The 27,637-nt window shown below is 41.6% G+C and overlaps 3 protein-coding genes across 6 annotated transcripts; 2 read left to right on the top strand and 1 right to left on the bottom strand.

Moving 5' to 3' along the window:
• The first annotated feature begins 129 nt into the window (after positions 1-129).
• sgsm1b (small G protein signaling modulator 1b) lies at positions 130-10,746 on the top strand. The gene is made up of 24 exons (XM_070850193.1): positions 130-192; positions 2,261-2,336; positions 3,129-3,291; positions 3,408-3,560; positions 3,741-3,808; positions 3,943-4,085; positions 4,201-4,332; positions 4,511-4,635; positions 4,735-4,802; positions 4,896-5,059; positions 5,203-5,332; positions 5,816-5,942; positions 6,019-6,083; positions 6,182-6,327; positions 6,433-6,561; positions 6,653-6,826; positions 6,990-7,058; positions 7,712-8,962; positions 9,044-9,168; positions 9,245-9,327; positions 9,416-9,525; positions 9,607-9,703; positions 9,809-9,976; positions 10,600-10,746. Exons 1-24 carry the CDS (start codon positions 130-132, stop codon positions 10,686-10,688), a joined length of 3,918 nt encoding a protein of 1,305 aa, XP_070706294.1. The 3' UTR covers positions 10,689-10,746.
• Positions 10,747-13,635: 2,889 nt separating this feature from the next.
• Positions 13,636-18,199, bottom strand: srsf9 (serine and arginine rich splicing factor 9). 4 transcript variants are annotated; one of them, XM_070850645.1, is made up of 5 exons: positions 17,994-18,199; positions 16,615-17,021; positions 16,197-16,429; positions 14,619-14,791; positions 13,636-14,538 (listed from the first exon to the last, which is right to left on the bottom strand). In XM_070850645.1, exons 2-5 carry the CDS (start codon positions 16,770-16,772, stop codon positions 14,311-14,313), a joined length of 792 nt encoding a protein of 263 aa, XP_070706746.1. In that variant the 5' UTR covers positions 16,773-17,021; positions 17,994-18,199; the 3' UTR covers positions 13,636-14,310. The 4 variants fall into 4 exon arrangements, with proteins under 4 accessions (XP_070706746.1, XP_070706747.1, XP_070706749.1 ...); XM_070850646.1 differs by having other exon boundaries at positions 16,615-17,014; XM_070850648.1 differs by having other exon boundaries at positions 16,615-16,821.
• A 1,315-nt stretch (positions 18,200-19,514) lies between these two features.
• prodha (proline dehydrogenase (oxidase) 1a) lies at positions 19,515-27,631 on the top strand. Its single transcript, XM_070850734.1, has 14 exons — positions 19,515-19,875; positions 20,013-20,221; positions 21,692-21,726; positions 22,452-22,601; positions 22,751-22,815; positions 23,304-23,420; positions 23,531-23,610; positions 23,871-23,952; positions 24,583-24,675; positions 24,885-25,031; positions 25,225-25,400; positions 25,486-25,584; positions 25,883-25,971; positions 26,781-27,631. The coding sequence occupies exons 1-14, from the start codon at positions 19,543-19,545 to the stop codon at positions 26,969-26,971; spliced, it is 1,866 nt and encodes a 621-aa protein (XP_070706835.1). The 5' UTR covers positions 19,515-19,542; the 3' UTR covers positions 26,972-27,631.
• The last annotated feature ends 6 nt before the right edge of the window (positions 27,632-27,637 follow it).

Below are 27,637 nucleotides of genomic sequence, written 5' to 3'. Positions count from 1 at the left end.
CTCCACATCAGCTGTGCGTGGCTGCCGCCGCACCTCACACCCGGAGCGATGGGAGGTACACTTCTTCTTCTCCTGTCGTGAGCCTCTCTTCATTTATTTCCGACACGGCGTCTGATCAGCACACTCATGATGTTTTCTCCTGTGGCAGAGGCCGAGACGCGCCAGAAATTGCTGCGCAATGTGAAGAAAGAGGTTCGTCTGCGTTTTTTTATTTCTTTCTTGCTCATCACAGTTTGTGTTTAGAGGCGCTGGAAGCGTACACAACGAGTATGCGTGCGTGTGTGCGCGCGTCTGTTTGTGTGCGTGTGATCGGGTTTGAGCCACGACTACGCCACAGGCCTGTTTATCATAAAACTGGTCGTTTTTTTTTTGTTTTTTTTTATGTTAAAGAGTGGATGCAATTAGGCTGCCAGTGGAACTGTATGTTTATGTCAGACTGGCATAAGATGATGATGATGATGATGATAATGATACAGATGGTGATGATGGTGATTATATATACAAGGGGCAAAAAAAAACTACACATTTAAGAGGCAGTGTACAGATTCATTTTTTCTATCCATGCACAACCTTTTTTTTCTCCATATCTTGGAATGGTCTGTCTTTCTCTTCCTCTTCCTCTGAAGGAATCATGATTAAACTAGGCATTCCTATCATACACCATCTTATTATCTAAAACTTAAAGCTGTGACCTTGGCATCTGTTTCATTGGTATTTTCCTCTAACAACCACTAAATGTAAAAAAAAAAACAACAACTCTTAACCAAGCTGGGTGATTGATTACAGAATTGTGAGTCATATGGATATTAATCTACATGGAAATTAAAGAGAGCACACCACAGACCCCTCCAAACTGCTCAGTGACTCCATGACTCCCCAGGGAGAGAAAACAGGATGTTTTATTCATTACTGAGAAAGCCGGGTTCTTCCAGGCTCATCTCGTCCACGCTCCCCCTCACCTGTGACTCATTGCCTCTCAAACATCCATGACTCTGGTGCTAGATATCTGCAGCAAGGAGGGGCTTAGCTGTGATATATAGACTTAAAACACAGCATATAACTAAATTAATGGATTTCTAGCATTTGTAGTTTTAGCTCAGGTTGATACAGATGCCTGCTGATTACAAAGCAGACTTCACTCCGGTTTTTTATTCATGTGAGGGACAAGAATGTAAAAAATTTTGTTGTTCAGGACTTTCTGTGCAGTAGGATTCCACTATAAAGGAGTGGAAATTGACGTTATGACCGGACCATTACACTGCACTGTTCTGTCGCTCTGTGGACATCCAGCACAGAGCGTCACATTTAATTGAGTTCATTCTACAGTTAAATGTTGCATTGCTTATCAACACACATAAGTACTTTGTAGAACATGATTTTTTCCAAAATATTTAAGTTTATATTTGCTTAAATCTGTAAATATACTGGTCTAACAAGCAATAGGCCTACCAATTTTTTTGACTTTTCTACGTTGATCATGATGATGACAGGAAGTCAGTTAAAAAGGCTGACATTTTGTAAAGTGGAATGGAGGGAAACTCAATTTGCTTATCCTAAATAAACTTTAAAGGACAATCCACCGATTTTACACATCGAGATCAGTTTCGTAGTCACGAGGAGCATTGCTCTGCCCCAAGAAAACGGATGTGTAATGTCTTCTGTGTCTCTGGAGGAGCTCTGTCAAGTCTGAGAACAAACCCCTGCTGTCATCAGGGTTATTTCAGGCACGGCTTGAAGACTACAAATTTCTAAAAGAAACCCGGGCAGAGAAGGGATCTTACTGTGAGACATTACCGAATAGCATTATGGGAAGTGTAGGATGCAGTGCTTTTGGAGCTTGACCCATAAGGGACTATAAGTCAGGATAGTTTTCCAACTTTATGGAAGTGCCACATTTAATTGAATGCCCCTTAAAGGATGTAAGAAGAAAATACTTGTACTTATCTGGTGGTGCATGCTCTGTGCACCGTAGTTGGGGACAAGAACCAAATTGTTCTATCTAGGAGAAGTCAAAAACACATGACACATGAGGCAGAAATGAACTAGTAAGACAGACTGATGAGTTTACATAATAGATCATTAGGTCTATATGTTATCCTCATGAATGTGTTGTGGGGCCTTCACTGCTCACCATTACCTCATGTAAAGTATTCCCAGATTGCTTCCCCTTCTGCTCCTTGTTCTGACTCCCTGTCACCTTCTGTAACTGTGTCAGACCGATTAAATCTGCCCGTCTCACCGTGCACCTTTTCTCTCTTAGGTGAAACAAATTATGGAAGAGGCGGTAACGAGGAAATTTGTGCATGCCGACAGCAGCCACATCATATCCTTCTGTGGTAAATGTTTTTTGTACCAAACCTATTGCATTGCACAGTAGGTCATGGTTTTGGACAGGTGTTGTTCCCTAGACAAAATAAAGAAAGCAGATAAAGGAAGTTTGTGGCATGATATTATTTGATGCACCTGAGGAAAATGTGTCTTCTTTGCTTAAAATACTTCAGCCTTTTGAATCTAATTTCAGAGAATAAAAGCATGGGACATTCCGCATTTAATAGTGTAAGTCACAGTATTGGTTACAGCCACATTTACATGTACAGTGCAGAACGATGGTTGACATCAGTTTGTGTCAAGCCGTCACCTCCCACGAGTTCATCCTCACAGTGCAAAATAGTCCTTTACAATCTGTTCCAGCAGTCTAAACCCAAATGGTTATTTATTTTCCTAATGCTATGAGTATAAGTGCTATATTTAATATGGTGGATGGATTGATATGTATTAAAGTAGACTAACAACGTTCAAAGGTGTTGATACTAACCAGGAGTGAGGCGTGTGTGATTCACATTTCTCATATCCTAGCAACGGTAGACAGTGTTGGGCAGATTTCAGTCTTTCTTCTATTTCTACTTGAGCCACCTGTGCCTTCCTTTCACCTGTTAAAAATATTAAGGCCTGAGGCATTCACAAAGAGGAAATTCTATTGTGCAGTATATGAGATGAAGACAACTCTGAGGGGCAAATAAAAAGAGTCTCCCTGAAGGAAACAAAAACATAAATAGAATTGACTTGAAATTAAAAAAGCAAAATCTAAATCAAATGTTGACTTATGCTTTGTGTGTGTGTGTGTGTAGCTGTAGTGGAAGCCTGCGTGCTTCATGGATTGAAGCGGCGTATTGCAGGCCTGCTGTGCAGTAACAAGGTAGCAGCACTTTTTATGAAAGCAGCAAAAAGCTTTTCACCTGCTGAGGAACTCTGCACCAAGGTCCAGGAGCTCGAACAGCTCATCGAAAACAGGTGAAATGTAAACTTTGACTCGTGAGAGGTGACATTATGCCTCCTAATGCCTGGTCATGTTCCCTTCTAACAACCTATACAGAAATCTAACCTGCCAGGTTTCTTTCTTTTTTTAGCAAGCAGAACAATTCTTCACTGAGTAATGATCGCAGTCGGCAATCCAAGTTGGCCAACCTCCCTCCTCAGGCACTGAAACACCTGTGGATCCGAACTGCACTCATGGAGAAGCTCCTGGACAAGATAGTCCTGTACTTGGTGGAGAACAGCAGGTATTGTTCTACCTTTTGCAATGTAGTTTCAAGCTGCTACGTGTAAAAGATTCTCTCCTCCATTCAATACCTTCATTTTGCAATAAGTAGTTCACTGTCAGAAAGGATTCTTTTCCTGATCTCATCTGAGTTGGGTATCATTTCAAAATCCTATCATGTTCTAAATATTGTCCCCTGCAGTGCCTTTTATGAGAAAGAAGCTATGCTGATGGATCCTGTGGATGGACCAATTCTTGCATCTCTATTGGGTATTTAACTGTCAACTGACTAACTGTCAAGCCCTTTATTTTGCCTCACTGTACCAACTTTCAGGCCGTACGATCAGCTATTTAGAACTTGAAACTTGCTGAATTACTATAAATGGATTATCCTTGTCTTGCAGTCGGCCCATGTGCTTTGGAGTACACCAAAGTTAAGACTGCGGACCATTTCTGGACAGACCCATCTGCTGACGAGCTCGTACAGCGGCATCGCATCCACAGTGGCCACTGTCGGCAGGATTCGCCCTCCAGAAGGCCTGCCCTGGTTAGCTAGTGAAGGGCTTAGTTGATTTTAATCAGATAACCGGCCGTGAACTACTGGATGTCGTGGAAACAAAACAGATGCGTAATGCTCCTTATGTCTCCTTAACTTGTTTCAGATCCAGAAAAGACAGTCCAGTGGTAGCATGGATGATCGCCCTATCATGTGGGTGAGGGAATATGTTGAATCACTCCATCAAAACTCCAGAGCCACACTTCTGTTTGGAAAGAACAATGTCCTGGTACAGCCGGTGCGTATTTCCTTCCAGAATACAGTCATAGTACCTGCTTTTTGAGAGGGAATATTAAGCGAGGCTCATACTTTTTGGGGGATCTTGGTGCATCTGTCAAATGATTTACACTCAACTCATCTGAAGAGTACTGCAGTCAGACATGTTGTGATTTGAAAGCTCTTCCTTGTGTCTGCAGAGAGATGACATGGAGGCCATCCCAGGCTACCTCTCTCTACACCAAACTGCAGACCTCATGACACTGAAATGGACGCCCAATCAGCTGATGAATGGCAACGTTGGGGAACTAGATTCTGAGAAAAGGTTAGGTCAATAGAGCCCAATCCAATACATTGAAATGATTCTAGCTTTTGCACAGTTGTCTTAATGGCACCTATTGTGGGACCATCTTCTTTCTGTCAGTGTGTATTGGGATTACGCTATGACAATTCGTTTGGAGGAGATTGTGTATCTCCACTGTCATCAGCAAGGTACAGTGATCCCCTTATATGCATTTTTTAAGTACCCAGAGTAGGAGCTTTAAGAGTTATTCATCTTGTTATTTGTTGTGTTCATTTCTTCAGTGAACAGTGGTGGAACAGTAGTTTTGGTGAGCCAGGATGGGATCCAGAGACCCCCTCTACATTTCCCCAAAGGGGGCCACCTCCTCCAGTTTCTCACCTGCCTGGAGACCGGCCTGCTACCTCATGGACAGCTGGACCCACCACTCTGGAATCAGAGAGGAAAGGTCAGCATGAACACAGGATAATAAAACACTTCTGTACGCTTATTTTACATAACCCATGTAATAATGCTACAGCTATGATCCGTCGTAACACTTCTACTGCTTCGGAGTTAGCGGAGATGAGCGCATTACCTTTCCATTCACAGGGAAAGGTTTTCCCCAAACTGCGAAAGAGGAGTCCACACGGCTCATGTGATTCTGTATCAGATAAGGAAGATGATGAAGCAACCGATTATGTGTTTCGGATCCTCTTTCCTGGCAATCAGATGGAGTTCAGTAAGTGTCGTTGATCTTCCCATTCTTCCTCCCAGAGCTAATCTAATAAAGCATCATCAGAGATTACATCTACAATTACTTTACTCTCTTAATACTGACTTATAGGTGAAACAATTTCAGTTTAAATAAATCTGTTTTCCCTAGGCAAGTATTCAGTGTACATCTTTCTAATTAATTTTGCTCTAATGTGAAACGGCTACATTTCATGTATCGTTTTCCTGTCTATTCAGTGTCTGTGTGTCCATTTCACATTATAGTCCTGTCGACCTGTAAGGAGACTTTGCATGGACATACAGTAATTTGTCTGCCACAGCTCCATCCCCATCCTTCCACTTGGTTTGTTTTTTCCATTTTTATTTTTTTTTAATGACATTTTGCTTATTATTTGCAGATATGCACTTCTTTGTCCAAATCTATTAGCTTTACTCGCTTATTATGATTAATGGTAGTGATGGTAATGATGAGGACTATTATGCTGTGCAGTGGCCCTGGAGCTGATGGACCAGGGCGTGAACATGTGGCAACCGACACCCAGAAAGTCCTCCTGTTCCTCTTGCTCACAGAATGGCTCCTCTGATGGCTCTCTGCCTAATGGCTGTAATCAGGAGAGGTAGGTATTTCCCAGGAACAGGTTCACAGTCAGATTAATCCACTTGACCAAATTAGCCATTTTCCTTTTCTGCCAGGGCTCCCCTGAAGCTCCTCTGTGACACCATGAAGTACCAGATAATCTCCCGTGCTTTTTATGGATGTGAGTACAACTTTTGTACAACGCTTTTGTTGAATCATTTCACTCAAATTGAAGGTGAAACAGCGTGTCAACATGAAACGTTTGTCTTTCCTCTCCAGGGCTTGCATACTGCCGTCATCTGTCCACAGTTCGCACCCACCTCTCTGCTCTGGTCAACACCACCATAGTTGACCCTGATGTGCCCTGCGGTGCACGAGGAGGCCTCTCTGTGGAGGTCTGGGAAAGGTTCCTCAAAGACAGCTCTGTAAGATTTATACAGAGACTCCAGGCCATGAGATACATTTTGGCTTTAACTCATTGTGATATTACTTCTGTTAAGTTGTGTGTGACCCGATTAAATCTTGCTCAGGCCTATGAGGAACACGAGATACACAGGCTTGTGTATTTTGGTGGTGTGGCTCCGTCACTACGCAAAGAGGTCTGGCCCTTCCTGTTGGGACACTACCAGTTTACCATGACTGAGAAATGCAGACTAGAGGTATTACTACGTGTTGTCAGACCGTTTAGTTTAGCCATAAAATCGCGTATACACAGTGGGGTATGTTTCAAGCTTTTTTTTTCTGTTTCAGATTGATGAGCAGATGCGGACCATGTATGAGCAGACTATGAAGGAGTGGCAGGGCTGTGAGGCCATAGTACGTCAGAGGGAGAGAGAGAAGCATGCTGAGGCCCTTGCCAGATGTTCATCTGGAGCCAGTGTGGAAAGAGGACCAGTGCAGCGGGACTCCACCATCAGTACAGATGCAAGTTTGACCTTTTAGCACAAAATGTGCAGCATTATGTGGCCATTGTCACAACAGGCAAAACATGAAAGGGACTTGTTTATTGTACTATGTGGAACTTTCTGAGCAAGTCGGCTGACAGTTCTGCTTTTTGTCTTTTGTGTGACGTCTTTCCCCACTCTAGTCGTCTCTAAGTAGCAGCTCAGATCAACAGAATGCCCACTCACAAAGTGATTCCAGCAGCAGTGCACAGGTAAGGTCTCATAAGCAGGAGCATCCCAACAGCAGTGATCTCTTGTAGAAGACCATGCCGGTGTTTAATTCCATGTAATAAGTGTGATTAATTATGCCAAAAATGGGCAATGTATAAAGATTAATGTGAGTTTGGGTGTTTCTTATATTGACTTTAACAGACTAAGAGTCTATGTGAGGTTGTATTAAGGCTGTGCTGCAATTAGTTTTGCAGGCATTTGGTCATAAATCAAAGTAGTTGAACAAACTGAATTGTTTTTATCTGATGATGGCACTAGACAGAAGGTCAGAGGCATAGGTTGTATCCAAGTAGCACGTGTGGTTGGCTTCCCAAAAGCCATTTTGAAGGTCACTTCAAGGTCACGCCTGTGTTTTCCTCTGATGCACACAAGCTTTCAGGATACCCAGATTGGCCATAGTTTGCCCTTTCCTCTGCTACTGTGTGCTTCTTCTATGAGGGGTTCCCATTTGGAAGCCAACTCTCAAATCTTGGATTAATCTTTGAATTCAGATTTTTCAGCAATAATGTGAAGTATTTGTAGCTAATAGGCTAACATATGCAACACCACTAGTGTAATCCCTCAATATTTGTCCATGTCATTGCCACATGATATAAAATGTGTTTCATGTTCACCACTTCCGTTTGGTTACCAGGTATTTGGATCGGTTGAGGCTGTGGATCAGATTGAGACTGAGCCCAGAGCTGAGGAAGGGGAAGTACAGCACAGTGTTCCACTGACGGACATCGCAAGTGGCACTGCAGGCGTCCCACAACCCCCCTCCTGCAGTCCCTCCACTCCAGTTCTGTCAAATCAACTTCCAGGTTCAGAAAACAGTGCTCCCGTATCGGAGCCAGCTGCTCGATCCCCCACCATTCAGCAGTCAGCGAAAGCATCAGAGGTCTTAAAAGAGAAAACTACAACTGGGTCACAGCCGGGAGGGGAGGGTGCACTGGACCCAGCAGCCAAGGATGAGCTTTCAGAGACAAAGATGGGGACAGTTTCAGAGGGTGAGGAGGTAAAGGACTGCGGAATCAGTAAATCACAAGAGACGCCTGAATCTGAAGAAAAACCTGAAGTAGAAGAAAAAAATGTAGCAACAAATGAGCAATCTGAAGATTTAAAGGCAGCTGACACAAATATGAATTTAAAATGTGTCCCAGAGAACACTAATGTTCTAAAGCTAGAAAAAGAAATTCATAATGAATATTTCCAGGCACCCCCACTCGGGCAGATCTTGACATTCCAAGCACACAAGAGCAAAGATCTGGAAGTAGAAGCATTATGTCCACCGACAGCAGAAAAAGATACTAATCCATCAAGTGAAAATAAGCCAGACATTTCTGAAAAAGCTGACGTAACTTCTGAAAAATACCCATCACAAATGATAAAGGTGTGGGCCACAGAGTCAGAAAGAAAGGATGCTGACACAGCAGTTTGTGACTTGACTGAAACCAAAAAAGGTGCAGAAATTCTGTTTGAGAAACCTGGTTCAAATTCACCTGTCAGACAAGTGCTGAACGCTCTTCAGTCGGCGTCACGGGGGAGCCTTTCATTATCGTCCCACTCTCGGCAGTCTCCGGACACAGCAGACTCCGATGACTCTCCGTCTGCCCTAGAAATGGAGGACATTCCTGCAGGCATAACGTGTGTGACGTCTGAGGCCAGGCCTTTGGTAGGCCTTGCTGCACCCCCCGTCTCCCTTGCGCAACGAGAGAAAATGGCATCGGCGGACCTCGTCCTAGAACACCATCTGGACACAGCCTGTAACACCAGCCCCGAGGGCACCGACCTGGGCCTTTCTGAAGAGGAGCCTGAGATGGAAAATGTGCTCACTGAACCAGAGTCTGCAGAGGTGGGAGGAGACGGCAAGCACGACGAGTCCTCAGAAGAACAAACCTATTCTGTAAGCATTATAAATGACATGCAGCCATACCTCTTTTTAGTCATGAGCATACGCTAACAGAATTCACTATTATTTTTGTAGCAAGAAACACTGGACATGTACTTGATCAATTTACATCGCATTGATAAAGATGTCAGACGCTGTGACAGAACCTATTGGTACTTCACTCCTGAGAATCTGGACAAGCTGCGTAACATCATGTGCAGGTAAATATCTCAGGTTGAATGTCTTCTTAAGTTTGTCTCAGCCCTAAACAAAGAACCTGAAAAATCTCTCCTGCAGTTATGTGTGGCAGCATCTGGATACGGGTTACGTCCAGGGCATGTGCGATCTACTGGCTCCCCTGCTGGTCATTCTGGATGATGGTCAGTGAAACTTGTGCAAACTCTTATCGTCCAAATCCAAATAAACGGCTAAATGAGTAGCCTTTTTAAATGTGTGTGTGCTTCCCAGAGGTCATGGCATTTAGTTGCTTCACTGAACTGATGAAGAGGATGAACCAGAATTTTCCACACGGAGGTGCCATGGACTCTCACTTTGCCAATATGCGTTCTCTTATCCAGGTATGCACATATACACGCACCAACACGTGCATTATGCAAGAGCTACAGAGTAATAATGATATTTGATTTCTACACTATTAGATCCTGGACTCTGAGCTGTTTGAACTGATGCAGCAGAATGGAGACTACACTCACTTCTACTTCTGCTATCGTTGGTTTCTACTTGACTTCAAAAGAGGTGATGGGGGAAACGCAGACATCATGATATTAGCTTGAACTGCCCGTGAAAGAGAAGTCAATGTTATCTGATGTCTGTCTGCTTTTTTTTTTTTTTTTGTCACAGAAATGGTGTACGACGATGTGTTCTCTGTGTGGGAAACAATCTGGGCAGCCAAGTACATCTCCTCTGAGCACTTTGTGCTTTTCATTGCTCTGGCACTTGTGGAGATGTATAGAGACATCATCCTAGAAAATAACATGGACTTCACAGACATCATCAAATTCTTTAATGGTAAGATAAGAGGGATGCAAATGCTACAATGTGGTGGTAGATTTTTAAAAGTACACCAAAGTGATATTCAGTTCTAATAATCAGATGAGGCAAAGTAAAGGATACTTTCAAAATAGTTTATTTTTCCTTAACCCTTTGAGGGTCTTCAGCACTTTCTAGTGTGTTATGATTTTTATTTTTAGCATATTTTATCAGTTTTTCATGCATATTGCTTATAATTTTGCAAGATGGTGAATTTTTCAGAGTTCTCAATTTTTTTCATGTATTTTTTGTGTATTTTAGACCATAAAATGATGCGCATCATGACAAAAACATGGCAATTTAAGGGTTAATTTTTTAAAAAACTAATTAAAATTTGATATGAATGATTAGGGCTGATGCTGGTCTAAAAAACTATTTAAAAAAAAGAAAGATTTTTAACATTTTTATGGCTTGTTTTTATGCATACACATTTATGTGTGTAAGGATCTTTAACGTGATTATTTCTGAGGACCTTCAAGGGGTTAATAACCCTTTTTATCTTTAAATTTCTTGTTGTAGAAGTGTTTTTACCTGTGTGTTAATAACATGGCAAAGCATTTAGCTCTTCACACGTCACAATAGTTGTACAATTCTGTTCTCAGAAATGGCAGAGCGACACAACGTCCCACAGGTCCTGATGATGGCCCGCGACCTGGTCCACAAAGTGCAGACGCTCATAGAAAACAAGTGATGCAGGATGCTGCTGTTCTGCCGCTGCTGCTCCCGTGTTTCTTTGTGCTAAATTGTTACTGGAGATACAATCACATAATAGTCATGTGTTCAAGACAAATGGAGTCCGTGTTAATGAAATGCAGTGATTGGTAAGTACTGAAAAGACCAGTGGTTAATTCGAATATTTGCTATTCTAAGATAGTTGTGTAACAACTCTCCAGTTGGTCCTCTCTGTATTCAAGAGATGCAGCCAGTACATTAATTTTTTAAGTGTTATTGTTCACTTAGTGAATGTACCCTTGTTGAAACTGCTTCAGGGTGTTATTTAGTTTGCCTTAAATTTTGCTATTTTTTCAGGGATACAGCAACCAAATTCTTCAGTGTATTGTTACATATTCTACAGGGTTGGTTTTGTTCCGTTATACTTACCACACATCTTGTGATACACTTGAATATATTTTCAGTATTACTGTTATTTTTGCTGAAATTGTAGCTAACATGGTTTAACATTTTTGTGATGCACCTGGTTTTGTAAACATTAGAGGTACATTAGAGATGCAAGCATGTGTGGTTGGCTTCTTAACAGCCATTTTGAGGACCAATTGCTGGCTTCTCTGAGGCTTCATCGTCCTCTCCCCATGTTTGCCTCCGATGCACACAAGGATATTCAGATTGCACCTAGTTTGCATATACAGTATCGCCCTTTCCTCTGGTTTTCATATTGTGTGCTCCTTCTATCTCAGACCTCCTCTATGCATTGATTAAGGTGGCTGGTGTAATTCCATCCCGTGACCCCTCTCGTAGCTTTTAATTCTGTGCAGACAAATGCTTCTGTGGAATCAACTGGTTCAAATGGTTAATGCTCATGACGCATTCTTCTCACCTTAAATGACACGATGCTGCTCAGGCTGAAGACTTCTGCGGTTGGTTCTCACAACAACAAGACAGTTCAAGGTTGACAGATTCTGCTTCCTTGCAGCTGCTGTGATGGTTACCTTTTTAGTCAAAGGAGTGTGCAGTGAAGGCGGCATGCTTGCTTCCTCTGCCCTCCACACTTCTTCTCTTTCACTTTGACATCAGTTTCATGGTTTTCTGCATGTCTTTGCCCTGCTGATCTTGGCAGTCTTGTCTTTAAATGCGCTTTAGTTAATTGTTTTTAAATGCCCAAACTTTAGACAGCAAATCTTACAATAATAGTTGACATTTCTCTGCATTATTACCTCAAGATCACAGTGTTCAGACCTGTTGAAACCAGTATCACATTCGTGGATTCACTTTGGCTCATCCTATTTCTTCTTTGATGCCTCTCCTGAAGCGAGTGTGTACCTCCGTCATTGATTCATTTGAAAGAGCAGTCAACTAGTGCTCAGCCTGCTGAATTTTACCTGGTGCCCCCCCCCCCAGTTCCTTGGAGGGCTCACTTTTTGGCCAGACTGCATTGATCACCACCTCAACAGTTTCTGTTCATTATGCTGTGTTACAGTAATGGTCAGAACTTCAGCTACTTGTAAATTTGATCCTTTCGAGGCCCTCGTCAGGTTTTTACGGTCTAGTAAAAACTAATAGGTCAACCTATTACATTTAAAGGGTCGGTTCAGTGGTAGCTAGTCAGTGATGTGTAGCCATGCAGATATTTTTGGTCTTATGTGTGTGAGCTTTTTGAGACCACTGAATCTTCTGTTGCTAATGTAATGCAAATAAATCAAATCTTTAATCTGTTGAGGTAAAAATTAATATTTAATGCAGCTTTTCAAAACCAATGTCCAGGAGACCTTGATGTCAGTAAATTATAATGAGACAGAAAATTATAAATACCAGCATTGGTATGTGAGAAAACATGGTTCATATGGTTAATATCGGTGCCATTCACAGTTGCAAAATAGCCAGAACTCACCTGTTTGGTTCACTGTGGCTTGAATTCCAGTGTTTTGATATCACCGCTAATGTGTCTCCATATGATCTTCTAATACATGCCTGAGTATTGCTGTTTGTGTATTGCTGTTTGTTGTCAGAAGATTTACTGTATACAATATGATAAAAAGGAACTGATTTATTGTATAACTAAGCTAGTACATATTTATTAAATGCAATACAATGTCTGTATATGGGCTTTATCTGATTATAATGACCAGATAGATAAAAAAAAAAAAAATGCCATTGGAAATAAATATATTTTTTATTTTTTGTGTCTATTCAAATTGTCATCCGGTATAATTAATTTATTGTGTATTAAAAATATTATATTTTGCATCCCATGTGCCTTATGTATATTTTCCAGACTTTACATTTTAATGGTACCAAATATTCACACACCTTTCCTCAAATTATCAAATCAAAACTATGTAAAAAATATTAAGATCACCCACACAAGTTTAACTCGAAAATGAGGCAAACACATTCACTTTCTTTGCTCTGTACATAATATCCTTGAAAGGCTCGACTGTCGCTGTAGTCCATTCTGGGTGCATCTGACCTTTAAAGGGTATCTATCTACTCTCAAAACAACACTCACATGCCCACATGTACATTGTTAAGGCTTTAGTGGCTGTTAGTGGGTATCTTTGCAAACACAGAGGGAATTTTGCACCCTGATACTTCCATATTAACTGGGAGCTCTAACCATTTGTGTTAGATTGGTCTGTTAGTAGCTGACAATGCTTAATATTCACAGCCAACTTAACTCGTATGCGAGACAAGAGGGTTACACTTCAACCACGGTAGTCTTCATGGTAGAATAGGCTGCGTTTAAGAATATATTGTGTGTCCACAGATCATTAATGTAGGACATTTGACAGCTTCATGTTTAGTCAATATCTTGCTCTAGTATACCACTTTAAACAAGCACCACTTGATAAGTCCTCACACCAATTAAGTATCTCCTTCAAACTAACACAAAGTTTACTTCAATCAATACGGCCATAACCTATTAAATATAAGTTTTAGGACAAGGAATGAAACAGTCACAGTAAAAGTTTGCATTTTATTGGTAAACAAAAAAAACAACATTAAAGATGCATACAAATTATAGTCCACCTACAGGCCACCTCGGTCAGAGGCTCACACGTTAAAAAAGTAATATGACAGTCCACATGTCTCACTACTCTAAATGGCTCACTACTTTTACACGTTTTGAATCAGAGGATATTGATTAGCTTCACATGTTCTTATATTGGCTGAAACTTCATATTTAACAAAGCTACAAAAACGTGACACACAAAAAGGAAATTCTTGTCAAGAATTTAAGAAGCAGTATGACCTTTTGCCTGACAGCTGCAGAATTGTTTTTTTTTTTTTGTTTTTTTAATACCACATAACATCACGTGTATGAACTGGCTTCTGTCAATGTTCGACATCATGACCCAGGATTTCTTTATAAAAGAAACCTCCAGTATGTTATATGGTTATCAAATACATTTATTCTGCTAAGAAAAAAGATGGGTGTTTACAGAAGAAAACTAAAACATCTTTAAGGCTGTGGGGAGAGGCAGGGTGTTCAGGTGATCCTGACCATGGAATGTATTCAACAAGAAGTAACGATGACTTTTCCTATGAGTAGGCCTGGGGTTTTAAAAAAAATAATAAAAATAAAAAGTAGAATTACAAAACCCTTTCCTCATTTCCTCTATAAACGACGGGCCATTCTACCTGTAATGGCGTGGTGGGGGGCTATGGTGCGGTGGAGGGTGCCTCCTGGGGGGTGGACTATGGCGCGACATAGCATGGCGTGGAGGTGACTGGTAGCGTGGAGGGGGAGATCCTCTGTTATGGTAGGGAGGGGAATAGCGACCCCTGGATCTGGAGCGGGAACGCGACCGGCCCCAGTTGGGAGTGCCCCGCTCCTCATAGACGCGGATATAGGCAGTCTCGCCCTACAGGAGGGGAAAAAATATATTCCTTTAACCATGAAAACGATAATGGATGATTAAATCTCATCAGCACTGGAACTCACCTGATGTGAACGAAACTCGGTCCGATCCAGTCTGCGTAAAGCATACTCCATGTCTTCTCTACGGAGAAACTCCACCACGCCCTCTCCGTCACGTTGCACATCTGCGAAACAAACATCTCCTGCCTCGCGCATGTGATCCTTCAGATCCTGCCAGCTCCCAGTGGGTGGTAAGCCTGAAGTGGGGAAAAGATGGGCTTTAAATTACCTGGCCTTTGAAAACCTAAAATTACTGTAGGGATAGGTTTCATCTTTTGTCCAAAGCGTAAACCCTTTGAGGTAAACAACACCTTTATTCATTCTTATTAAGTCTGAGCTTAACAGGGATTGAAATTTAAAAAGACATAAAAAGTAGAAGTGGAAAGAGGTTGAATAAATTTACATAAGACTGTTTTCTCCTGTGTGTGCTGAATTGACTGCATTATGTCAATACTACATGGTTACATCAAAGTCCTCATTGACTGATTCCTAAGGAATCACATATCAGTTAGATTTGCCAAATGGCACTAAAACCTACTCTGCCTCAGAGCTTTCGATGTGTGTGATTGGCTGTTTCTCACAGCAATGCTTTTTGGGACTTGTAGTGTACTAAAGAGTTTAGGCGCACTGTCCTTTTCCCCCTAGTGCACTTCATTGTTCGGACTAAAGACTTAACTTAGTGTTTAATTCCACTTGTTGTAAATGCTCAGACAGCCACCTATATTCTCCACTGGAAAGATGAATATGAATTTTTCATTTGGAATTCTCTGGGCATTAGTCTACTTCTCTACTCAGTATTCGCAAGGTCCTTTGTAAGGTGCAGATGTTGACTTGATACAAATAAAAGGTGTGCATATAAGACTACTACAATTGAATTTCACTTCCAGAAATCTGCTCTAAAGTGACCGGTCAAGTCAGATACCTATATAAACTTAAAAAAGGGGTTGGTCTTAGACAAGCAGTCCAATTCTAATTGTATAAACATGAGATAAATGTAGCACACAACAAATAATTAGTAATACATTATGACAAAATTACACCTACCATCATTATAGTCGGTGTTTGGGATTATGCAGCCAACATGACCGGTTTCAGTTTACTGTTTTGTTTTTCATGACTTAAGGAGCTGATTTGACCTCATCCATTTAGTCCCCTTGACCTTCTGTCCGCCATGAAAGAGAGAGAAACATGTCTGCCTACGACTTATGATGTCCATCTACTAGTCCCCTTGTCCTCCAGTCCTCCATGAGAGAGAGAAGCATATCTGCCTATGACTTGTGATGTCCATCTACTAGTCCCCATTGTCCTCCAATCCGCCATGAGAGAGAGAGAGAGAGAGAGAAACATGTCTGCCTACGACTCATGACGTCCTTTACTAGTTCCCTTGTCCTCCAGTCCGACATGATGGAGAGAGACACATATCTGCCTACAACTCATGATGTCCATCTACTAGTCCCCTTGTCCTCCAATCCGCCATGAGAGAGAGAGAAACATATCTGCCTACGACTGTTACGTCCACCATCCTACCAATCACCTTGACCTCCAGGATGCCGAGAAAGAGAGAAAAGTGTTAACTGGCTATGACTGATGACATCCACCTACCAGTAACTATGACCCGGAATTCAGATCTTCGAGTCGGGGGTCCAAATCTTCCCCTAGGTCCTCCTCCTCCTCCTCCTCCTCCTCCTCCACCACCACCACCACCACCACCTCCTCCTCCTCCTCCTCCTCCCATTGTACCAAATTTAGCACCAGTGGACCGAGGATACTCTACACGCAGCTTGGAGTCTCCATATCCATATCCATTCCTTCCATAGACAGCATCATCCGCATCCCTACGAGGAGAGAGCAAAGAACTCCTTACCATAGTACGCCTGTTTCATTAGCTGACATAGACCTGGAAATGCCGGCTCCATCCATTTCCTGTTGTCAGTCACTGGAGATGATATTACCACAAAACTTAAGGTATCCAACAAGGGGAATGTGATTCGACTTGCCAAAGACCATCCCTAAAACTCACCGTGGGTCTTCAAATCGGACGAAGGCAAAAGGGATAGTGCCTCTATTGTTCTTCAATTCGATATCGCGGATTTTTCCATATTTGTAGAAGAGATCCTCAATGTCTCTCTCCTGGACGTCCATGGGAAGATTCCCCACATAGATCCGGCCATCTGACATGGTGGCTGAGTGAGTGGCACTGCTGACACAGAATGGGGGCACCTGCAGACTTTAAGAGCACTTCTTGCTTTGACAAATAGCTGTGGAAGTCGTCCTTATCCTAATCCTAGTTCCAATCCAAAACTTAGTCCATCCGCCTCAAATTCCTTAATTTAGACAAAAATAAAACTCTAAACCAGGGATGCAGCCATCATAGGAGTAAATGATGAGTTAAAAAATGGCACAGGACTTCGGATCCAAGCCTGAAAACTTTAAAACACAGGGTAATGAATGTCCAACAACCTTGATAAACAGTTATAGTATAATACTGCTTGAAATCATGACCATAGTGTGGAGATATTCTTCTGGACAATGAACCATGAGTAAAACATCTGCTTAGATACATATTGCTTCCATCAGTGAGAGTGTACGTGAACATGTATATGTGAAAGTTAAATATGATATATTTATGTGATAAGTTAAAAGGAAAAACCAACATATTTTTGATGGCCCTCCAATATCTTGCAACGGTGTTCAGATGGGTTAATGATTCATACCATGTTCATACTCATTAAACAAATCTACTAGCATTCCAGTAAAAAAAAATGAAGGAACTGTATTCTATGTGTACATCTAGTAGACTTCGTTTATGAAATGCACAATGCATAGCTATAGCCACCACTTCAAAACAACACATTGCTGAACAAATAATCATTTCAGCTTTACAAATGTAGTAACTACATGTAATGACACCGACCAGACCTGTCTGTCGCTTGCTAGATGGACAACGATGCTGATAGTCTGGCAATGGATTGTAATGTCGGTGTTGGCCACTAATTTAGCTTTTAGATAACACATTTATTGTAATGTTGGTCAAACAGTGGCGGGGGCTGCGGCTAAACTGGCCCACAGCTGCTAGCTAGCTAACGTTAGCTAGCGCCAACAATAGTAGGTTAGCTTACACGACGGGTTGCTTGGCATTTTAGTAAGCGGCCATGCAACAGAGCACAATTTAACCGTATTCGTGGCTCGAAAGCGGACCGCTCGCCAGTTTAAGGCATGCTATGAACTCAAGCAGTAAGGATAACATATCCGTCTCTTTGTTGATAACGTAAGGTCAGCTAGCTTAGCCGAGCTAACGAGCGTCTGTTTCGGTTAAAATTGACCAATATTTCTCACACTCGAAGATGCATGAATGCACGTAGGAGAATAACACCAAAGTTATCAGAAGCGTGCGATTACCTTTCACAGCAAGTGAATGCTCCTTCTTTGTATATTTAATGCTACCTGTCCGCACGCCGCGCTGCTTCCGTGTTAGCTAGGTAGCAACATTAGCATAAGCCTGACTGTATGCTAGAGCCGCTCTGTGGCTTCTTTCACTTCCCATTTCCGGTAGACAGAAGTGAGGGCTGGTGCTTTACTGCCTCCCATCGGAAAGAAAGGGATACTGGCTTTGGTATATCCCCATCTGCTATGGGCTACACATGTGTTTTGATTCCTAGTTTATCTATTGTTTAACAGTTGTTGAATAGAATGGTCACCTGCCACAGCAACTATTAAAAGCACTGATATCCCATCACCTCTGTTGTGCATGTGGAATGGCAGTGCCCTTTCCAATAAATGTAGATTGGCAGGCCTAACTCCGCTACATGCTCCCTCTCCATTTAAACCGTGCTGTTTTCTAGCCAAGTCACTGTCATGTTCTCTCCCCCTAAGTCCCCCACATCGCCTCTTTGCTGGCTCCATCCTGTCCTGAAAGTTTTCACAGACGGTCTCCAGATGGGTTGTTACACAACCTCTTATGTAATGCTGTATTTAAGCCATTGCCATTCCGTGACGCTTAGTTGTGCTGCGACAAGGAAATGAATGGGAATCTGGTAATTGAGAAACATATGATAGCAATCAGTGGTAAAAAAAAAAAAAAAAAGAAAGAAAGAAAAAAAAGAAAAATCACAGTAATGTATTATATGATTATTACATTGCTAAATTGATGTAAACAAGTCTAACAACTATATAAAAAATGCATCAAAAGAGGATATCTAATGCTGTCAATATGAATATTTATATCATATATATGTTATAGGGAAGTGTCACTTACTTTAAAACCACATAATTATTACATACAACAGTTCTCAGTAGAGAAGGGTAACATACCTTGCAAGTTCAAAGAGGATGCAAATGAAAAAAACTACACTGTTGGATGAAACTGAAACACAGGGGCCAAACACTATTGACACCTACAGAGTAGAAATCATGCAATCCAATGCAATTAATCCTGTAATAAACGCTATTCATGTGAAAGATATAATCCTCATTTTTGTCTCCAGCCTTGATGTGGTGTTGCGTGAGATTTTAATTGAATTGAATTTTTATTGTGGGAGGGACAGTTTCTGGAGAAAGAATCAAAGTTTGCTTCCTTCTTTGCTTGATTACTCTCAGACAGTCAGTGTGGAATAGGATGATCTTTACGACCATCCAAGGGGGTGTAACAAGGTAAAACACGGGGAAATTCGTTAAGAGGTAAAACGAACAGTTCACCTTCACACTTCATTTGTGAAGGGAGTTCTTGGAGGGGAAAAGAAGCCACGAAGCCAGAAAATAAATCGACCTTGCTGTGATTTTGAGCTCCAACGTGAGAACGCGCGAGAACAGATGTTTGTGTACGCGCACGTACGTCACGAGAGGCACCGCCCCCCGCCGCCAAATGATTTTAAAAGTGGCTCCTCAGCCCTCTCTCAGTTGAAGTGAAGTAATCCAGCGCCGGCTCCGCGGGCAGAGAGGACAGGGAACCATGTCTTACACCAAGTTCGTAGCCGCTCTCGTGAGGGCAAAGTCGGCCAATGTCGCGAAAATGGGAATTTCACCTGGAAGATGCCGATCAACGGTGGCATCCACCAAGAGCCAAGAGGAGAAGGACCAGATGGACGGCTGCACCGTGGTGGAAGCGGAACCGGTTGAGCTCATCAGCCAAACCAAAAGCGTTTCTTCCCAGTTAAATAGAATCCACATTGACTTCGACAACACGGAGGAAGCATATAAAAGCAAAGGCAACGTTGAGCTGCTGCGGAGCCTGCTGGTCTTCAAGCTGTGTACCATTGATGTCCTGGTGGAAAAGAACAAAGAGGTGAGCTGATGGCAGCGTTTAACTTATAAGGAGGAGGGGAAACACCTTGAAACTTTTGATGCATGTAGTTATAACTGCGTAGTAATCAATATTAATTAATAGACTGAGATCGAATAACTCCATGTCCCTGTTTTCAGTTGATCGAGCTGAGTAAGAAGCTGTTGGGTCGGTGGATGTTTGAGAAGATGATGAAGATGACCTTCTACGGTCAGTTTGTGGCTGGGGAAGACCACAACTCCATCAAGCCTTTAATTCAGAAGAATCAGGCCTTTGGCGTGGGGGCAGTTTTGGACTACAGCGTTGAAGAGGACTTGACACAAGAGGAGGCAGAGAAGAAGGAAATGGAGTGAGTAGTGTTTACATCTGACTTTAGTTGAGACCAGGGTGCAGGTTACTTTCTGTTTGTTTTGCACATAGTATGCACAAAGTGAAGCTTTGACCCAAACACAGTTAATCAGTGTCTAAACTTTAATATATCCTATATATGTGCACATGATGAGGAGCCACTTCTGAGTTGTTATGTAACACTCTCATCTGAAAAGGCCACTGTAATCAAGTTTGGTTGCATTGTTAAGAACCACAAGCCTCACAACAGTATCAGTTCCTGGCCCAGCCCGTGCTCTCTTTAGAGACAAGGAGACACCCTTTAACACCACTCTCTGTGCATGGTTGTAATAGGAGCTGCACACTGGGAAGTGCAGGAATAAAAGAAATTTGCTGCGACAATAGATTTGTGATAAAAGCAGCTTCAGAGCGGCAATATTATAATAACTCCAATTTAAGACAGATCATTTGTAGTTTATGCCGGTTCTATTGTAGTGAGTTATTTAATAGTAATTAAATACATCTGTACTCAGTCATCTGTGATTGCCTTTGCACCAAAGAGTCTGTAGAGTACATATTATAAGGCCCCACAGGATATTATGCCCTTGGTCCCCTTCGAGGGGGCATGTTCAAACCATAATATTTGAAATACAGATTATAAGTCTGGTTAAAGCACATTAGTTTAAGGCTCTGTTGGTGAGCTTGAGATTTCGCCTCTCCTCTATCTTTAAGTTAATAAGTTATCTTTTGACTCTTTTGTATCAACATACAGAACACAATGTCTAAAACATTCAACAAGCTCCAGTTAGATATCACTTAACTCTTATCACTTCCTGGCCGGCTTCCATTATGCTTCGTATCAAATTAGCATGAGTCATGTAATCCACAGTGTGTCTCCCCCTCATAAATAGACTGCATTCAAAAGCTTGTGTGTGTTTATTTCAGATATAGTTGCAATCCTTGCCTGCCTTCTATTGGTCGGCAGGGCCGGACCCCTCTCCTCTGATTGGTTGATCATTCAGCTGGGGGATGTACCTCATGAAAAGGCTGCCAGCCTTTTAGAGTAATGTGCTGGATCCCTTCATGGGAGCAAACATGCAGCAGTGTTACGCAATGTTCTGTGGAAGAAATGAGCTTATTTTTAAACCGTGGATTAGCTCACTTACCATGAACATACACATGCTACACTAAATCCAAACTCATTTGTGTATGGATCCAAAATTCAGACAGAAAAGACTGTTTGCCACATGAAGAAGACGACTCGGTGACCTGTGTGTTCTGTTTATTCCCTGTGGCGTGTCTCCTGTCACAACACCTTCAGAAAAAACATCATCGTCATAGCTACATAAAAAGCTGTCAGCAAGAGGAACTTTGGTTAAAATTGGTTAAGATTACAGATGCTATTGCTTTCATGTGTTAAAAAAATAAAGTATTTCAGTTGGATGTCATTTTTAATTGTTCTATCCTCATTCCAATCCTTCTTCTTTTTCAGTTCTTGTGTTTCTGAAGCAGAGAAAGAAAGTCCAGGTTTGTATATAAGTTGCAAATAATTAATAATTGCATGTAATGGAGTGTAACTGCTAAGTGTACTGCATTATATCAAGTACTGCAGGCGCCATTGACTGGATAACTGCTGCACTGTTAGCAGCCAAGGCTGGGAACTGTTTTGCTTTGATATTCAGCTTGGCCAGAATGCAACTCAACCGACGGGGTTGGCATGTCTGGTCTTGTGGCTTGGATAGCGCGGGTTATATCTGGATCCAGTCAGATCTCCACTAGTTGAGTGGATACAGTGAGAAGGAGCTTGGTTCGTGTTACAGAGTTTGTGATTGAATGTATAACTAGTGCTTGCTCTGGTCTTCTCTTAAAATGTGACAAGTAAGAAACAGTAACTCCTTACTACGTGATCTTAGTATAACCTTCTAGCAGCAGCATTGGTGATAGTAGTAATGCACCATAGCATTTGTAATGAGATACTTGTTTAGACAGAACCGTAAGACTGAATGGCTCTCCACTGCCACCGAAAAGAATAATTAATAAACTGTAAAAGCTCCCGTAAACCGAATGTATAAAATGTACAGCACTTACACAGTTAATTACACAGTTAAACTGTTGAACAAAGAGAAGCTACTTTTAATAACTTGAAAATGGATAAATGTTATGGTCTTTCAAAATCATAAAAAAAAGAAGCCTTTTGCTCTAAACTCCTTTTTTCATGTGAATTAGTCGCTGTTACCCTCTTCTCACTCCAGATGCTGATCATCGTGAGAAGAAGTACAAGGCCCATCGGCAGTTCGGGGACAGACGTGGGGGGGTCATCAGTGCTCGTACCTACTTCTATGCAGACGAGTCCAAATGTGACAGCCAAATGGAGACATTCATTAACTGCATTAAAGCCTCTGGTAAGTCGTTAGGCGTCTGAGGAAACATAATAAGCTAGTTAATAAGGTAGTTGCAAACACTAAAACCGTTGTAATAAAAAGGCACATTGGCAATATAAATGGGTGGAGAGTTGTACAACATGGAGGACACAGACTGTTATCACTTTCAGGGGGAGCCTCGGCAGATGGATTTTCTGCCATCAAGATGACCGCTCTTGGACGCCCACAGTTCCTTGTAAGTTTAACTTCATGCCGTTAATGTTAATGTTACACACTTTACATAAAGGTGCGAAAAGCATGTGCTTCCACATCTGTCACTAAAAAACTGTGCACGTGCAGATCACCTTTACAGGACAATGGGAAAATAAAACGATAGTCGCTAATCTAACTCTTTATGGTTTTGAGTCAATGCCAGTTGATTAGTATGATCATAGATTTGCATTACTGTGTGCAAACTCTAGCAGCTGCCTTCAGCGCTATCACTATTCTAATATAGCATCCAAAAGTCTGTATTGCAGTAAAGTGGCAGGAAAATGAGGCAAGAGCAAGGCTGTGTCAGACGTAGGGAAGTCCTCAAGTGTCTCACTGTCTTGCTGCTCTCAGACAAAAATGAAAATGATGCGCCAATTGACAGCGAGCAAGAGGTGTGATTTAACGCCATCAAAATGTGATTAAAATGCAGTGTTAATTTGATCACTGATGAACTGTGCTGTGTTTGAACAGCTCCAGTTTTCAGAAGTCCTGGTTAAATGGAGACGGTTCTTTAACTTCCTCGCAGCACAACAGGGAAAGTCTGACATGATGGTGCTGGAACAAAAACTGGAGCTGGAAGAACTCAAGGTGTGTCGTCTAGTCTAATGAGGTTCAATACCTCATAAGTATAATGCTTGTTGATTAGATAATAATCAGCTACAGTTCATGTTTTTAACCACTAAAATATTCCTTTGTAGGAAAGTTTGACCAAAATGGGGGTTGGACACAAGGATGACATTGAGAATTGGTTTACTGGAGAGAAGCTGGGTTTGTCAGGGTAAGATAATTAGATTGTTTGTTCGCTTACACTTGTTTATTTCAGTGAACTTTGTAAAGCACTATGAGACACTCTGTTGTGATATTGGGCTATACAAATAAACTGAATTGAATTGAATAATCCCTCATTAGTGCAGCGATAACAAATGAACAGGGAGTGTTTGACACACACGACTGTAGTTCAGTCCTCTTACCTCTCAACTCAAGATTTGCTGGAATTTCACATATTTTGATATGTGTTTTCTTACATTTTTTTTCCAGAACAATAGATCTGCTGGACTGGAACAGTTTGATAAATGATACAACAAAAATCTCCAATCTGCTTATGGTGCCAAACCTTGAGGTGGGTCACTGTCATTTAAATATTTAATGGTAGGTAGGGGTCAGAATGGCTCATTTGTGATAGTTCAGTACGTTTTGCTCATGTAAGTGGTCCAGACTGGTTACCTCTTATCTTCTCTGTACACCGTGAGCTGTGCATTAAACACAGAAGACCACACTTTAGTCTTCAAAAGAGCGTATCTTAAGCATTTGATAGCAGAAACCCATTTTTTGCTGATCAAATGCAGCATACGTGCTGGACATTATATTCAAACCTCTACATTTTACAGATAAATGTAATTATACACTTAATGGTCTCATATTCCACAAGATAATAACCTGCCAGCGTAATGCCATATCCTCTTCCCACACTCAGCATTTGCTCTGATGAGGTGAAAACATTTAACAGAAACATGCAGTGATCTCTACAGGTCTTTAGTCGAATTATAGTGAACATGCTACTGTAGCCAGTGCCAATGAGTGCATCACTTTGAAAAGGAACACAAAATGGCAGAGCCCCCACCCCCAACACACCCAACCTCTGCCCTGTCTGTCACATACTGATATAGTTCTTAAGGTTTATCCTGATCACAAAAATGGCTTTTCGAGTCAATTGCCAAATGATTTGAGGTTTTGTGCGTTGGTTGTGCAGACAGGCCATCTAGAGCCTTTGCTGAAGAAGTTTACAGCTGAGGAGGAGAGGCAGATGAAAAGGATGCTACAGAGAGTGGACGTTCTGGCCAAGGTAAGGACACTAAAACAAGTACATTTGCATGTATCAAATGATTAAAGAAGCAACACGGAAATCTAAACCCAATTTATTGCAATGGTTCGAGGAAATCAAAGCAATCACACCATGATTTTTATTTCCTGAAGTGATGACCCCTGTTTGTCTTGCACGTTGATGATCAGTGTCATGTAAACTGTAAAATATTCTTCGTCTCTGCGCTCCAGCATGCCGTGGAGAATGGGGTAAGGCTAATGGTGGACGCAGAGCAGACGTACTTCCAGCCAGCTATTAGTCGACTGACCCTGGAAATGCAGAGGATTTTCAACAGGGAAAAGCCAATCATTTTCAACACTTACCAGTGTTACCTCAAGGTGAGATCACAGCTGCCCCATTGACAACGTTTACTATCCACAATGATCTTTTTTGTCAGTACATTTTGAAGCATTACGTTTTATTGTTACTAACTAAACCATATGGATAGAAAAGCCTAAACAGATATTCTCCCTGGAGATATCGGAGATGGCTCAGGAACATTTGTTTGAGTTTTTTTTTTAATACTTTTAGGAAGCCTATGACAATGTCACTGTGGACGTTGAGCTGTCACGACGGGAAGGCTGGTACTTTGGTGCCAAACTGGTTCGCGGAGCCTACATGTACCAAGAGCGAGACAGGGCCGAAGAGATTGGCTATGAAGACCCAATAAACGTAGACTATGAGGCCACTAACAGGATGTATCACAAGTAAGTGTTGACTTATCATCAAGACCCTTTATCGTTCAGCTAGAAAATGTCTAAATCCTGAGCACCCGCCTTGTTGTTTTTCCAGGTGTTTGGAGTACGTGCTGGAGGAGATCGAACACAACAGGAAAGCGAATGTCATGGTTGCGACTCACAATGAGGACACAGTGAAATTTACCCTAGAACAGTAAGTGTGCTCAGGCTGGCGTGAAAAATTCAGTGATGCTGGAACATTTTCCATGTACTTAGTGCAGATTCTGTTTGAACATATACAAAGCCATAAACTTGTCATTCATAAAGGATTAATCGTAATGGTTTCAACTAATGCCGAGGACACTGCTCTAAGTGAAACGCTTTCTTTGTCAACTTCCCAAAGCAATTATAGGATTTACAGAGTGACATTTCCACATCTATGGTGGAATACCGTATTTAAGCTCTTATTATGTAACAGCCCCTTGACGTATGTTTTCTTTCTGTTTTTCCAGGATGAATGAGATGGGCCTTTCACCCACTGAGAATAAAGTTTACTTTGGACAGCTGCTGGGCATGTGTGACCAGATCAGCTTCCCACTTGGTATGTTGAACTCAGCTTGGGTACTAAAAGTAAACAGCAAGTTATGGAATCAAGCAGGCTTACATCACACAGTCATATGGCTGTGGAGGTTGCGCTGAAACTCCCTACACGCGTCAGCACTCAGGCAGACACTGACCTTCCAAATGGTCTTTCCAATCTATAGATATCTTGCTAGCAAACAACTCGGGGTTCTCAATGTCTGTAGCTGTCTATTGCCTAATGATGTATTAGTTTGGTTCAGCAGGGATGCACGATATCGGCCTGAACAGAAAGACACCACTACCCAAAATTGCTCTGCTATTTCCTGCCAGCGTCTGAAGCATTGACCATGGCATGTCAGTATACTACTATACATACCAGCTTTCTTCCAGTAGTGAGACATAAAGGCTGGTTTGAGCTTGCCACTATGAAAATAATATAAAACCCAATTTTCACATATCACCTCAATACAATACTTATTCAACATGAATTCATTTCTAAATAAAAAACAGATAGTTTTAATCTAATGCGCTTTAGTTTTATTTCATTGAGTAAATACTCAGGTTTTGACAGCTTATATTCCCCCAAGTTGCTTTTTAGCACAGTTATATATCTACTATGTTAACTGTATGGTATGAGCTGTTGTCAGCTTAATGAAGATATTATAAAACATATTTTATGTGCCTTGTAAATTTCTGGCTATTCCTCTGCCACATCCGCATTTGAATTCTGCTGTTACATACAAAGTGATGGTCAGCAACACAGATAGTGGAATGGAGATAGTGGACATTGATTTGAAAACTTGTCTCCTTGCTCAATGTTGAAAACAGGTCAAGCAGGTTTCCCGGTGTACAAGTACGTCCCGTACGGTCCAGTCAACGAGGTCATTCCTTATCTGTCTCGTCGGGCTCAAGAGAACCGTGGCTTCATGAAGGGATCGCAGAGAGAGCGCAGCCTGCTGTGGAAGGAGCTGAGGCGCAGGGTGTTGAGTGGTCAGGTTTTCTACAAGCCCGTCTACTGAGCCACAGGACGACAACATGCTAACTGCAGTGTAAGCATTCCACTGTCTTTACTGTGCTGCTAGCTGCTCTTTCTGGAGGAAGATTGATGTCCTTCCTTTGTTTGTTAGCTGCACAGTATGGAGGAACTGACAACTTTGTCTCTTATCAGAATGAGATTGTTTAACTTAATTGGCGATGGTGGTCCTCAGAATCAACTCATCAAAAAACACAAAAACATGCCTCTAGAAATTGAATTATTCAGGCTAAGAAAGTGATATCATATTGTGAATGTATGGTTACCAAAGGTGGCTTACTTGTATATACTGTATATGGACTTTTTAGTGGTAAAAGATACTGTATGCTTTTTTTTCAATGTTAAGTACAGATTTTGTAGCTGTGCCTTAAAAGTGCCTCATGGTTGTTTTCACAAGATTAACTGGAAGCAATTTAGCTACTGTACAACCTGCCTTTGTTACTTCACACTCCTCCAAGGGGAATGAAAATGATTTTAACATGTTCATTGCTGATACTATGTGTCATTGTATTAATCTACTTGATTATTCCTTATGTTCATTGTGCTGCATTCATATTGTTGGTTTTCAGTGGCGGACCGTGCATTTTCCCTCAACTATTTTATGGTTATAAAAACCATCTTATTATGCAGAAATACAGTATAAAGAGCCGTT

This window comes from Pempheris klunzingeri, chromosome 19 (assembly GCF_042242105.1).
Source record: "Pempheris klunzingeri isolate RE-2024b chromosome 19, fPemKlu1.hap1, whole genome shotgun sequence".
NCBI lineage: Eukaryota > Metazoa > Chordata > Actinopteri > Acropomatiformes > Pempheridae > Pempheris > Pempheris klunzingeri.
Note: the sequence above shows the minus strand (reverse complement) of the source record. Positions and strands in the feature narration are given on the sequence as shown.